The 14,466-nt window shown below is 49.8% G+C and overlaps 1 protein-coding gene across 1 annotated transcript in view; it reads left to right on the top strand.

Annotated features, from left to right (window-relative positions):
* Positions 1–14,466, top strand: part of DNAH14 (dynein axonemal heavy chain 14) — a gene marked incomplete at its 5' end in the record, with an annotated part of 150,360 nt that overhangs the window by 85,929 nt on the left and 49,965 nt on the right. Inside the window, 8 exons of the mRNA XM_080651070.1 lie at positions 23–204; positions 2,484–2,612; positions 4,668–4,805; positions 5,607–5,774; positions 6,316–6,486; positions 8,260–8,424; positions 9,738–9,830; positions 11,515–11,712. Coding sequence (XP_080507196.1) covers positions 23–204; positions 2,484–2,612; positions 4,668–4,805; positions 5,607–5,774; positions 6,316–6,486; positions 8,260–8,424; positions 9,738–9,830; positions 11,515–11,712 — 1,244 coding nt within the window. The remainder of the gene's footprint in view (positions 1–22; positions 205–2,483; positions 2,613–4,667; positions 4,806–5,606; positions 5,775–6,315; positions 6,487–8,259; positions 8,425–9,737; positions 9,831–11,514; positions 11,713–14,466) is intronic.

Genomic DNA, 14,466 nt, shown 5'->3' with positions numbered 1-14,466 from the left:
CTTTCTGTGTTTGGCATCATAGATAAGATTACGAAGAAGCCAGAAAAAGTTGATGACAGCTCCTTTAAAAATAACCATAAAGGCGTTATAACCTCCACCATAAACTTTGGCATCAAGGTGACCACTGCCAAAACCAGGGAGATGATCCTGAAGAAGTTAAGAAGGAGAAACAAAGACACTCTCGGAGCCCCAAAAAACAACAGGGTAAAGCACCCCCCCCCCCAGTGTGAACTAATAAACAGATAGCGTACGTGGAACATACACTTCTGACCATTACTGTAAAACGCATGTGAAATGGAAATTTGGGCCCTCGCTGGCTTGGCTCAGTGGATAGAGCGTCGGCCTGCAGACGGAAGGGTCCCAGGTTTGATTCCAGTCAAGGGCATGTGTCCAGGTTGTGGGCTCATCCCCAGTAGAGGGTGTGCAGGAGGCAGCCGATCCATGATTCTCTCTCATCATGGATGTTTCTATCTCTCTCTTCCTCTCCCTTCCTCTCTGAAATCGGAAAAAAAAAAATCTATACTAATAAAAGCGTAATATGCTAATTAGACCAGACAGCCAAACAACCTTCCGGACATCCTTCTGGACGAAGCCGCCGCAGCAGGGGCTGAGTCAGAGTGGTTAGGGTCGATCAGGCAGGCAGGCAGGCAGGCAGGCGAGCGGTTAGGAGCCAGAGGTCCCAAATTGCGAGAGGGATGTCCGACTGCCAGTTCAGGCCCGATCCCCACATCTCCCGAGGGGTCCCAGATTGCGAGAGGGTGGAGGCCGGGCTGAGGGAATTTTGTGCACAGGGCCTCTAGTATATAAAGGAAATTTGGTCTGTGGATTAAAGGGTACCAGGTTCGATTCCGCTCAAGAGCACATGCCCGGGTTGTGGGCATGATCCCCATTAGGGGGTGTGCAGAAGGCAGCCGATCCATGAGTCACTTTCATCATTGATGTTTCTTTCTCTCTCTCCCTCTCCCTCTCCCTCTCTCTCTCCCTCTCCCTTCTTCTCTGAAATCAATAAAAATATATTTTTTTAAAAGAGAAACTGATGGTATCCACAGTCTCGAGAGAGCAGCCTTGTTATAACCCAGACAACTGCTGCTCTCTTGAAATGGTGTTGGGCATCCCTTAATCTTCCCCTGTCTGCCTGGCACATTGTTAACTGTCCGCCTGATAACCAAACCCTCTGTCACAGTTAACATTTGCAGTCAGCAGTTCCAGTCCAGGACATTAAATACGCTCAGAGTCCAGAGATTTGCCGGAGTATCTAAGAAGGAAATTACATGCCATCCTTAGGGACCCCAGAGTTTAACCCTGTGGCTGGCAGTTTCAAAGCTTTTTTAAGGGCTTTCTTCAGATGCCCGTGAATTTAACTGAAGATTTGGATAAGTTTAGTGGTCTTTGCCTAATTGATTACCTTTAGGGACTTGGAAAAAGATAGTAATTGCTCAATCAAGTTACACAAATGAAAAAATGCAAACAAGAGGAATTTTGGTCATACCAGTTTGTCTATAATTATCCAGTTTGTAATACAAAAGAGGGGAATTTGAGTGTCTTACTAAAAAAAATAATAATAATATTGACAGTTAAAAATTAGGTAATTAAAAAATAAATGGCTATTTCTATTTTTAAAATTTTTACTTGATTAACAAAAATAATATCATCTTAAGGGGGCTAATGTACATAGTTATAATCAGCACACTTCAACGCATAATATTTTCAAAGGCGGGAAGTAACATGCTTGAAAACTGGAAATGGGTCTGAATTCTCTGCAACAGCATCTGCAGCAGAATTGTAAAAGTCTACATCCACGGGGCAGTGTCATTCCTAAGCCAGGGCCCATCTTATAGGAGAAAAGGGCAATGTGCAAACTGACCGATCGGCACAATGACTGGTCACTATGATGCACCCTGACCACCAGGGGGCAGACGCTCAACACAGGAGCCAGGCTCGCAACTGGCGAGTGCAGCGGTGCAGGCAGCAGTGCTCAGGACGTCCGGGGAGCGGGCCTAAGCCGTCAGTCGGGTATCCCCCAAGGGCTCCCGGACAGCGGGAGGGCGCAGGCTGGGCTGAGGGACCCCCCGTCCCCACCCTCCAGTGCATGAATCTCGTGCACTGGGCCTCTAGTAGGAAATAAATACCTACACACCTAACACAGTGCCTCACCAACGCAATGAGTAAATGTTAAGTGCATAATAATCACATTTGTTCCTTTGTAAAAGCCACAATCGGATTACTTTATCCAGCATCACCTGCATTTCTGACTGTTGTCAGTGAAGGTCTATAGGAAGGGGAGTACACTTTCTGCTATTTTGAAAGCACTGTTTTTGAAAGCCATATCAAAATAGAATTTGGTCTGCTGCTTTTTAATAGAAAAAGACATGTCATTTCTTGTGATTTTGTTCTCATACCATAGCATGAATAATATCACTAATTGATGCTTTAAAGAAAAGTAATACTAATTAATACATTTTAAAACCTTTGTCTTCCTTCAGATTGTAATATTCATTGATGACCTGAATATGCCGGAAGCAGATAAGTATGGAGTACAACCACCCCTGGAATTAATCAGACAATTACTAGACTTGGGAGGAGTTTATGATACTGAAAAAATTGCATGGAAGGTAAAGTTCACGTTAAATATTGTTGAAATGTGGGTTCAGGGTGCAGACTTCTTCTCGCGGGTCCTTGTCCGACAAAGATGAAGAATAAATTCATGGACTAACAGATTTCTTTAATAAGAATGTAGAAGTTTATTGGAAGCATATACACACTCCCGTCTGGGCAAGGGTGTCCCCAAAGGAGACCCCCCTGGGGAGGGGCCCCCAAGTGGGAAAAGCCTGCTTTCTCTCTCTCTAATGGGAAAAAAAATCTAAATCCGAAAATCTGAAAATCTGTAATCTAAAAAAATCTGTCTCGTATCCCTTTGTCTCCAGCTTGTATATGTGCTGCAGTTCTTTGTTTGACCCTGACCCTTTCTAATTGGAATCTTCTTAATTTAGGGCCCCCCGTGCTTTCCTCATTGCTCGTTATGCTACATAGTATTCCAAAGGCCAAAGCCCCCACAGTACCCTCCTCTTTCTCTCCCCTTATCTTGCAACATTCCTCTATCCTCTGTGAAAATATGTTTCCTGTGACTTTTCTTTATCCTCTGTGAATATATGCCTTCCCCCCCTCCCCACCCCCCATCCTGTGGCCTTTCTCTATCCTCTGTACAAGTAAGATAGACATTGTAGGTCTCCAAGCCCCCCACCTATGCATTCCTCTCTCTTTTTCATTTCTAAGACTTCCTAAACCTGTCTATTTTGTCTCTAAAATTCCTTTCATTGTTACTTATCAATAAATGAAATATTTATAATAATGTTGAGTGAATTAAGTGAGAAATTTCAAAAATCTGGTGAAATGGACATGTACAGCAAGAAAGTTAGCCATGCCAGTTACATCTTTGCAATTTAGCTCAGGGCCAGGGGGTCACAGAAATGCTACTCTTAGTAGGATTAAATCCTAGTAAAAGTCGCAAGTGTGTCCTATAGGTCTAGTTTCCAAGTCAAATAATACTGTTGTTAAGCATGTGAATAGTTCATCGGCAGATAATGCATATGAGAAAAGCTAATCCCTATGTCAGACTACTCTCATCTTTATTTCCAAGAACACAGATCAAGGATTTTCAGAAGTATTGCAAAGTCAAAAAAAAAAAAAACAAAAAACAAAAAACCCCAGGGAGGAATTTCTGTGCAATTATTTTTGTTACGTTGAACAAAACAGGTCAGAAATGGTTGAAATGTTTTAAAAACATGGATGCCCTTTCTTTCTTATTTGATTCCTTCTCTGGAAACACAAGCCCTGTGTCCCAGCACCGACTGGGTCACCCGGACATCCTCCTCTGTCAAACCAGGTGTTTGCTTACCCAGCTTCCATCTCAGACAGCCGGGCCCAGGACCCCGTCAGACTGACCCAGCAGTAACCCCAGACCGAAGGACCTGGATGCTGCGTGCCCAGGGAGAATCCAGGAGACTGGCGGGGGCGGGGGGAGGGGGGCGGGGGAGAGAAGGCCCGGACAGGTCGGGAATGCAGTCCCTTGAACTGACAAGAAAGGAGAGAGCAGGCATCTGGGGATTTCTGTGGCTGGGGGCATGGGGATGCAGGAACCATACTGTCAAAAGCAAAAAGCAACCCGTTGTGGGAAGACTACATTATCCGGATGATCCCCCAGCGCTGCTGTGATGATGTCAGATAGCCATTGCTGTGTGCACAGCCAGCAGCTTCTCGCCCAGGCCCGTCCTGGCTTTTCTGGAGACGCCCTCGGCGGGCTCTCCCCCGAATGCTCGCACCCCCAGACCACCTCCAGAGCAGACTGCTTATGTGCGAATGCTCGCACCCCCAGACCACCTCCAGAGCAGACTGCTTATGTCCCCGCGGCTGCTTTTTCAAAAGGAGGCCATTTCCCGGCGACGCGTAGAAAGCTTCCCAGAAGCCGCCTCTTACACGTACATGTGAGGATGGGCTGCGGCCAGGAAGGTGGATTTCTCTGACCGGCGTAACTGTTGTTGGACAGCGAACAGCCACCTCGATCTTTTTGCTGAACCATTGTAAATCTCTGGTTCATCTGAGGGAATTGGAAACACATTTCACTGTCCGTGGATCCATTTAGTTCCCCTCTCCTTTCTCTCTCCCCACAGAATATCCAGGACCTCTCCCTCGTGGCAGCTTGCACCCCTCCCGTCGGGAGGGCGGACATCAGCCCGCGTCTCCTCAAACACTTCTCCATCCTCGTGTTGCCCCATCCCCCGCAGAGCGCCCTGCGCACCATTTTTCAGGTACGGCGCCAGCTGCTTCCTCCTGGGAAAGGGTAAGCCCCCTGCTGCGGGGGGAACCGAGAACCCCACATCCCACCAACGTGGACAGAATTCTCCGAAGGGGACGAGCTTCATTTCTCCCCCTGCATCCTCTGGCCTGTCGCAATTCGCCGCTGAGTTTCAAAGGCGTGATTTAGGCAGGCGTCCTCAAACTGCGGCCCGCGGGCCACAGGCGGCCCGCCGAGGACATGGATCCGGCCCGCCGGGGGCCGCTGCCTGTCCTGCTTAGCAGCCGACGCGTCCCCGGGGCCCGCAGTGCGCATAGGAATTTGTTCATAGTTGTTTTTTTTTAAACTATAGTCCGGCCCTCCCACGGTCTGAGGGACAGCGAACTGGCCCCCTGTTTACAAAGTTTGAGGACCCCTGATTTAGTGTGTGTAGGCAACACGTCGGCACTTGCTCACCAGTGCTTACAATGTAGACTCCAAGACTGACTGCTGTCTCTGGGGTGGGGCTCCGGAAGCGGGGCTCACAAGCACAGCCCCTTTTGGCTCGTGTTGAGTTATTCTTCTTATTTTCTTAGAGGAGAGAAAGTAAGGAGAGAACAAATTCTCAAATATCCTATTAGAAAAATGGCTTCACGCCGTGGACTCTCAGAGGGAAGGCGGGGGTGGGTGGGAAGAGATCAACCAAAGAACTCGGATGCCGATGAAATTAACCCTCCGTCGGAGCCCACACCCCGCCTTGTTCAGTAGGAATGGGCTGGAAATAGTCTGCGCTTCAAACTGGCGGCCAACTGAATTATTCCGTTTCTTTCCAAAGGCTCATCTGGGAATGTATTTCTCCATCCATAACTTCGCAGCTGATGTTCAGAAAAGTAAGGATCAGATAATATCTTGCTCTCTAGCTATATACTATCAAGTATGTCAGAATATGCTGACGACGCCAACCAAGTGTCACTACATGTTTAATCTCCGCGATATGTTTAAGGTTTGTTTTAAAATTCCTTCTCTCGCGTACTCTTAATATTTAGGATGGGGAAATGTCATTTTACTGAGTTGACTCTCTCTCTCTGTCTCTCACTCTCTCCCCTCTCTATCCCCTCCCTCCCTCCTCCACCACCTCCTCCATTTTTCTTACTCATTGATATTTTCAATATTAAATTGTTAAAAGGGGCAAAAAGGGATATTGAAGCTGATTAGTTTTGCTGTTTATTAGCAGCTTATGCATGAACCAGTTACAAAGAATCATTAAAATGATTCCATGCAGAGAACTCAGTGATAAAACCACTTGGGACTGCTAGACTATTGGCTAAGATTCTCAGCAGGGAAAGAAATGACCAGGTTACGCCCTGGCTGGTGTGGCCCAGTGGATAGAGCGCCGGCCTGAGGACTGAGGGGTCCCAGGTTCGATTCGGGTCCAGGGCACAGGCCCGGGTTGCGGGCTCGCTCCCCAGGGTGGGGCGTGCAGGGTGTTTTACCCACACCCTGGCCGCTGGTGGTTCACCGGTGCCCTCTTCCCACCCCGCCAGCTGCTCCTGGGGCTGCTGCAGGCTGACAAGGCCGTCATCGACTCCAAGGAGATGGCCGCCCTCTTCTTCGTCCACGAAGCCGCCCGGGTGTTTCACGACCGCCTCATCGAGCACTCGGAGAAGGCGCTCTTCTACCAGTTTCTCTCCAAGGAGCTGGAGAACTACTTCCAGGTACACGCGTGTTTCACGCATTGTTTTAAACGGGGCCGGGCAAACGTGTGTCTATTCAAGTACACAGACGTTTCTGCGACATTCGGGACAGAAATGTTAGGAAGTCTGTAAAATGTGAAAACTCTAATAGCTAACGCCATGTGCCGGGCCTTTAAACACTTCACACAGCCCTGACCGGTGTGGCTCAGTGGATAGAGCATCGGCCTGCGGACTGAAGGGTCCCAGGTTCGATTCTGGGCAAGGGCATGTACCTTGGTTGCGGGCACATCCCCAGTGGGAGGTGTGCAGGAGGCAGCTGGTTGATGTTTCTCTCTCATCAATGTTTCTAACTCTCTCTCCCTCTCCCTTCCTCTCTGTAAAAAATCAGTAATATATATATAATATATATATTAAAAAAACACTTCACATAGCCCTGGCTGGTTTGGCTCAGTGGGTAGAGCATCGGCCTGTGGCTGAGGGGTCCCAGGTTCGATTTCAGCCAAGGGCACATGCCCAGGTTGCAGGCTCGATCCCCAGTAGGGGGCGTGCAGGAGGCAGCCGATGAATGATTTTCTCTCATCATTGATGTTTCTATCTCTCTCTCCCTCTCCCTTCCCCCCTGAAATCAGTAAAAATATATTTTAAGGAAAACTTTACATATTATTACTCATTTTGATCTCCAAAGCCCTGTTCCTGTCCTCATTTCACATGGAAAGAAACTGAGGCAGAGTGAGGGTGAGCACTTGCCCACGGTCACACAGCGAGTTAAGTGGTAGCCTCGTTACTCGAACCCAGGATAGCTGACTCCAGATACTCTTAACCATCACGCCGAACTGCCCCCAACCGTCCTTCAGCCCCTTGCCAAACACGCGTCTCCCACGCACCTGTTAGGAATTCCCGGTGCCAGACGCCAAGCCAGGTGGGTGCCGAGACCTGCCTGGAGCCGGAGGGCCCCGCCTCCAAACCCCTGGCTCCTGACAGACCTCCGCACACGTCACGGTGCTGGGGCAGGGGAGGAAACACGGCTCCGCTCTACCTGGCTTTGGGGGGAGGGAAACAGACTTCCAAGAGAAGGCAGCCCATGACCTGGGCCTGAAAGACAGGCAGGAATTCACCGTGGGCCACGGAAGCCAGTGGGGAGCCTGCAGGTCTGTAGGGGGGCCATCAGCAAGGAGAGACTTCCCTTTCGGATTGTTGGTGAGACCTCACAATGTTAGTCCCACCCTGGTCGCTTTGGCTCGGTGGATAGAGTGCTGGTCTGCAGATGGAAGGTGTCCCAGGTTCAATTCTGGTCAAGGGCACGAATCTTGATTGCAGGCTCGATCCCCGCCCTGGGAGGCAACCAATCAATGTCTCTCTCTCTCTCTCCTCCTCCTCCTCCTCCTCCTCCTTCTTTTCTCTCTCTCTCTCTCTCTGTCTCCCCCTCTCCCTTCCATACTCTCTAAAAATCAATGGAAAAATATCCTTGGGTGAGGATTAACAAAAACCAACACAAAACAAGGTATTTCCACAGCAGGGGTTCTTAAACGTGGAACCCGAGGACCCCCATAGAGCCCTTGGATAAAATTGTATTTCTATGTGTTTCCTTTCCTTTGAACCGTATGTATTGTAAAATATTCTTCTGAGGAACATATGGGTTTCACTCCAAGATGGGTCCATGGCCCAAAACAGGTGAAGAAACCCTGAGGCCTAGGCCTGATGTGCCGAGCTGTGGGGATGCCGGTGCTTTGCACTGATTTTGATAAGGAGACGTGGGCTGGTAACAGGTGCTGTCAAATTATCACCTCACACTAGATCCAGTGGACCAAGGAATCCATGATGAGCGACTCCACCGTCTTTGTGGATTTCTTGCGGATAAACAAGACTCACAGGAAGAAGATGTACCAGAACACCAACGACTACAGCAAGCTGGCACGGGTGCTCAGTGAGTTCCAGATGAAGATCAGGTCAACCTCGGAGGTAAAGACGTAAAATAGTAGAAACACTATACATGTGTGTATATTCATGTGTGTGTGCATATATGAATGTGTGTGCATGAGTATGTAATATCTTTAAGGTGTGTGTGCGCGCACGCAAGCAAGAGAGCGTTCAGGGGGGAAAAGTTTATCATATTTTAAAGCAGACCATTAGAAATGCAGTTTTATATTGTTTCATCTAATTTGGTCTCATTTAATAAAAGGGTAAAATTTTATTTTATTTTTAAAAATATTTTTTATTGATTTTAGAGAGGGAGGGCAAGGGAAAGAGAGAGAGAGAAACATCAGTGATGAGAGAGAATCACGGATGGGCTGCCTCCTGCACGCCCCCAGTGGGGATGGAGCCCGCCACCCGGGCCTGGGCCCTGACCGGGAATGGAACCGTGACCTCCCGGTTCCTGGGTTGACGCTCAGCCACTGCGCCCCGCCGGCCGGGCTAGACGGCTAAGACAAGGCGCACACCTGTGAGGTGCATGGGGGGCTGCTTAGCGCTGGTGAACCAAGAACTGCAGAAGGCGGGTGGCGCCAGGACCCAGAGTAAAACAAGGAGCAGCAAACAGATGCAACTCATGTGTCTCTTCCCGTTGTCCTGGGAAGGGATGGGCCGGCACTGCGACACCAGCAGAATCACAGGCGCCCGGGAACCAGTTCCCTAAGACCCGTCCTCCCGCCCCTCCCGCCCCTCCCACCCCAGACACAGCAGTGGGACACAGCTGGGTGCTGCTGTTGTCTCTCCTCTCCCCTTGGGCCTGTGACCTCCCCCATCTTACACGCCACACTGTTTGCAGAGGGACAGTCCTCGCTGGACACACTTACTTCCATGAAGGGAAGCCAGTTGACTCGGTCTAGATCAGTGGTTGGCAAACTGCGGCTCGCGAGCCACCGTTGGCCACCCTGTTGACTAATGAGTTTGCCGACCACTGGTCTAGATGATTCTGTATGCTCATATGCAGTACCAGAATGAGGCCTAGCCAGTGTGCCTCAGTGGGTAGAGCATCCGTCCACAGACTGAAGGGTCCCGGGCTCAGTTCTGGTCGAGGGCACGTAGCTCGGTTGCAGGCTCCATCTCCGGCCCTGGTCGGGGCGCGTGCAGGAAGCAACCAAACACCTCGATGTTCCTCTCTTTCTCTCTCTCTCTCTCTTCTTCTCGCCCTCCCTTCCGCTCTCTCTGAAAATCAATGGGAAGATATCCTTGGCTGAGGGTTAACAACAACAAAAATATTGAAAAAAACAAAACGCCATATTGAACCTTTTCTGAGCCTGCCCTCACTTTGTGTGTCCCGCTTCCTCTGCTAGATTTCTCACTCCCTGGTGTTCTTCAAGGAAGCCATAGAGCACATCGCGAGGGCCGCGCGGGTCCTTCGACAGTCAGGGACTCACATGTTACTGGTAAGAACTTACAGTTTTCACATGTTTTTAAGTTGGTAAATTAAAAACTAAGGAAACCTAATAAATGTACTTTGCATAAATACAACTTCTGTAAGCAGAGTTTCCGTTTAAGAAAGGTCAAAGTCAGCCCTGACCGGTTTGGCTCAGTGGATAGAGCATCGGCCTGTGGACTGAAGGGTCCCGGGTTCGATTCCTGTCAGGGGCATGTACCTTGGTTGCGGGCACATCCCCAGTGGGGGGTGTGCAGGAGGCAGCTGAGCGATGTTTCTAACTCTCTATCCCTTTCCCTTCCTCTCTGTAAAAAATCAATAAAATATATTAAAAAAAAGGTCAAAGTCACTGAGTCATAGGACAAGGTCCTTGTCCCTTTAAGAGTTTGTGTAAGAGATGCATCAGCACATAAAGATGTTATTTCTTTTTAGAGAGTATTTGATCTGAATAAAAGGGATGACTCTAGCGTATCCTCAGCACTAATACACTCTTTGTGCAAGTGGATCTTACTTCAAAACAGCACACTGAACTTGAATTTGGGTTTAGAAGCATGAGTCTAGCTTCTAAATGAAAAGTTTTACTTTTCATGAAAGCAAGGGGGAGTTACATTCTTGGAAAAATCCCTAAATAACGCGAATAGAGGTATTACTTCATTCAGAAGGCTAAAGAAAATCCAACATATTTAGCCAATTATGCGAATCACATAATTCATGACTATTTGTTATTATTTATGTCTATTATTTATTTTATAACTATTTTCGTTACTTAAATCACACCATTTTTTTTTCCAAGAAGGACTTTTCTTTGGCACGCAGAGAAACTAGAACTTTATTCTTTAAATCTATTGTTTAAACAGTCATGTACAAGACTAATGAAAAGGAATTAAAAGTTAGAAAATAGCCCGAGCCGGTGTGGCTCAGTGGATAGAGCGTCAGCCTGTGGACCAAAGGGTCCCGCGTTTGATTCCGGTCAAGGGCACGCACCTCGGTTGTAGGTTCTTCCCCGGGCCTGGGGGCCTGGTCGGGGCTCGAGCAGGAGGCAACCAATCGATGTGTGTCTCTCACATCAATGTTTCTCTCTGTCTCTCCCTCTCTCTTCCACTCTCCCTAAAAATATCCTCATGTGAGGATTTAAAAAAAAAAAAAGTTAGAAAATAGAATTAAGGCAAAAAATGCAAAAGCAGATCTTTCCACCATCAAAACTATTCCTTCCTAGCCTTTCCCATCCCATAAATGGCACTACCATAGACCTACTGTGCTCGCCCCAAACCTGGGACCCCTCATTCTTGACACCTTTCACTCCCCACTTTCAGCTTGTCAATAATATCTCTCCCCAAAAAGTTCTAAAAATAGTCTAGTCCAGGGGTCCTCAAACTACGGCCCGCAGGCCACATGCGGCCCGCCGAGGACATTTATCCGGCCCGCCGGGGGCCGCTGCCTGTCCTGCTTAGCAGCCAGCTCGTCCCGGGCCCGCAGTGCGCATAGGAATTTGTTCATAGTTTTTTTAAAAAACTATAGTCCGGCCCTCCAACGGTCTGAGGGACAGTGAACTGGCCCCCTGTTTAAAAAGTTTGAGGACCCCTGGTAGTGTTTTTATTGTCTAAATGTCTAGCACATCTAGACAGAAAACGATGCAGGGAGAGACTGCCAGCCCATCCATAGGGATCACGTGTTGGATTTTTTTTCTTCCAAAGATTGGAATAGACGGATGTGGGAAAGAAACGTGTACTACCTTGGCCTGCTACCTGACAGACCACAAACTCTACCACGTGACTGTGTCTCACAACTATGCCTACATGGAATTCAAAGAAGACTGTAAGAAGGTGTTTGTCCAAGCAGGACTAGAAGGGACCCCCACTGCTCTGGTGATGGTTAATTTAAGCCTAGATCAGGTGAGTCCTTTTTGTCTTTATTACTTGTTGAAGTTTGATATTTAAATAGTCACCCTCCCCCCATTTAATATTTGAAAAGGAAATATTTATCTGTAAACCAATTAACCTACCATAGCAAGGCCCTTCGTTACTCTGTTCTTACCCAGTTATGGCCATAGAGTCTGTGCATCTGCAATCTGGTGTAGATCGTTTTGCATAAGCATTACAACCAAAGCATTTTTATCTTTATAATTTTCATTTTAATGGAGCAAACAGGTGTTTGGCAGTTAGAAGTAATTTATCTCTGTAGATGAAGTTATCTGTGTTTTTTTTTAAAAAAGCGCTATGGTCTGTATGCGCACTCTGCCCATGTGACCTGCGGTGTGCTGCGTGTATCTCTGCCCATGTGACCTGCAGTGTGCTGCGTGCACTCTGCCCATGTGACCTGCAGTGTGCTGTGTGTATCTCTGCCCATGTGACCTGCAGTGTGCTGTGAGCACTCTGCCCCTGTGACCTGCAGTGTGCTGTGTGTATCTCTGCCCATGTGACCTGCAGTGTGCTGTGTGTATCTCTGCCCATGTGACCTGCAGTGTGCTGTGTGCACTCTGCCCATGTGACCTGCAGTGTGCTGTGTGTATCTCTACCCATGTGACCTGCAGTGTGCTGTGTGTATCTCTGCCCATGTGACCTGCAGTGTGCTGTGTGTATCTCTGCCCATGTGACCTGCAGTGTGCTGTGTGTATCTCTGCCCATGTAACCTGCAGTGTGCTGTGTGTATCTCTGCCCATGTGACCTGCAGTGTGCTGTGTGTATCTCTGCACATGTGACCTGCAGTGTGCTGTGTGCACTCTGCCCATGTGACCTGCAGTGTGCTGTGTGTATCTCTGCCCATGTGACCTGCAGTGTGCTGTGTGTATCTCTGCCCATGTGACCTGCAGTGTGCTGTGTGTATCTCTGCCCATGTGACCTGCAGTGTGCTGTGTGCACTCTGCCCATGTGACCTGCAGTGTGCTGTGTGTATCTCTGCCCATGTGACCTGCAGTGTGCTGTGTGTATCTCTGCCCATGTGACCTGCGGTGTGCTGTGTGTATCTCTGCCCATGTGACCTGCAGTGTGCTGTGTGTATCTCTGCCCATGTGACCTGCGGTGTGCTGTGTGCACTCTCTGCCCCTGTGACCTGCAGTGTGCTGTGTGTATCTCTGCCCCTGTGACCTGTGGTGTGCTGTGTGCACTCTGCCCCTGTGACCTGTGGTGTGCTGTGTGCACTCTGCCCATGTGACCTGCGGTGTGCTCTGTGTATCTCTGCCCCTGTGACCTGCGGTGTGCTGTGTGCACTCTGCCCGTGTGACCTGCGGTGTGCTGTGTGTATCTCTGCCCCTGTGACCTGCGGTGTGCTGTGTGCACTCTGCCCCTGTGACCTGCGGTGTGCTGTGTGTATCTCTGCCCATGTGACCTGTGGTGTGCTGTGTGCACTCTGCCCCTGTGACCTGCGGTGTGCTGTGTGTATCTCTGCCCCTGTGACCTGCAGTGTGCTGTGTGCACTCTGCCCATGTGACCTGCGGTGTGCTGTGTGTATCTCTGCCCATGTGACCTGCGGTGTGCTGTGTGCACTCTGCCCATGTGACCTGCGGTGTGCTGTGTGTACTCTGCCCCTGTGACCTGCGGTGTGCTGTGTGTATCTCTGCCCCTGTGACCTGCAGTGTGCTGTGTGTATCTCTGCACATGTGACCTGCAGTGTGCTGTGTGCACTCTGCCCATGTGACCTGCAGTGTGCTGTGTGTATCTCTGCCCATGTGACCTGCAGTGTGCTGTGTGCACTCTGCCCATGTGACCTGCAGTGTGCTGTGTGTATCTCTGCCCATGTGACCTGCAGTGTGCTGTGTGCACTCTGCCCATGTGACCTGCAGTGTGCTGTGTGTATCTCTGCCCATGTGACCTGCAGTGTGCTGTGTGTATCTCTGCCCATGTGACCTGCGGTGTGCTGTGTGTATCTCTGCCCATGTGACCTGCAGTGTGCTGTGTGTATCTCTGCCCATGTGACCTGCGGTGTGCTGTGTGCACTCTCTGCCCCTGTGACCTGCAGTGTGCTGTGTGTATCTCTGCCCCTGTGACCTGTGGTGTGCTGTGTGCACTCTGCCCCTGTGACCTGTGGTGTGCTGTGTGCACTCTGCCCATGTGACCTGCGGTGTGCTCTGTGTATCTCTGCCCCTGTGACCTGCGGTGTGCTGTGTGCACTCTGCCCGTGTGACCTGCGGTGTGCTGTGTGTATCTCTGCCCCTGTGACCTGCGGTGTGCTGTGTGCACTCTGCCCCTGTGACCTGCGGTGTGCTGTGTGTATCTCTGCCCATGTGACCTGCGGTGTGCTGTGTGCACTCTGCCCCTGTGACCTGCGGTGTGCTGTGTGTACTCTCTGCCCATGTGACCTGCAGTGTGCTGTGTGCACTCTGCCCCTGTGACCTGCGGTGTGCTGTGTGCACTCTGCCCATGTGACCTGCGGTGTGCTGTGTGTACTCTGCCCCTGTGACCTGCGGTGTGCTGTGTGTATCTCTGCCCCTGTGACCTGCGGTGTGCTGTGTGCACTCTCTGCCCATGTGACCTGCGGTGTGCTGTGTGCACTCTGCCCATGTGACCTGCGGTGTGCTGTGTGTATCTCTGCCCCTGTGACCTGCGGTGTGCTGTGTGCACTCTGCCCCTGTGACCTGCGGTGTGCTGTGTGTATCTCTGCCCCTGTGACCTGCAGTGTGCTGTGTGCACTCTGCCCATGTGACCTGCGGT

This window comes from Plecotus auritus (assembly GCF_963455305.1).
Source record: "Plecotus auritus genome assembly, chromosome: 14".
Lineage (NCBI taxonomy): Eukaryota > Metazoa > Chordata > Mammalia > Chiroptera > Vespertilionidae > Plecotus > Plecotus auritus.
This window is presented reverse-complemented; position numbering and strand designations above follow the sequence as displayed.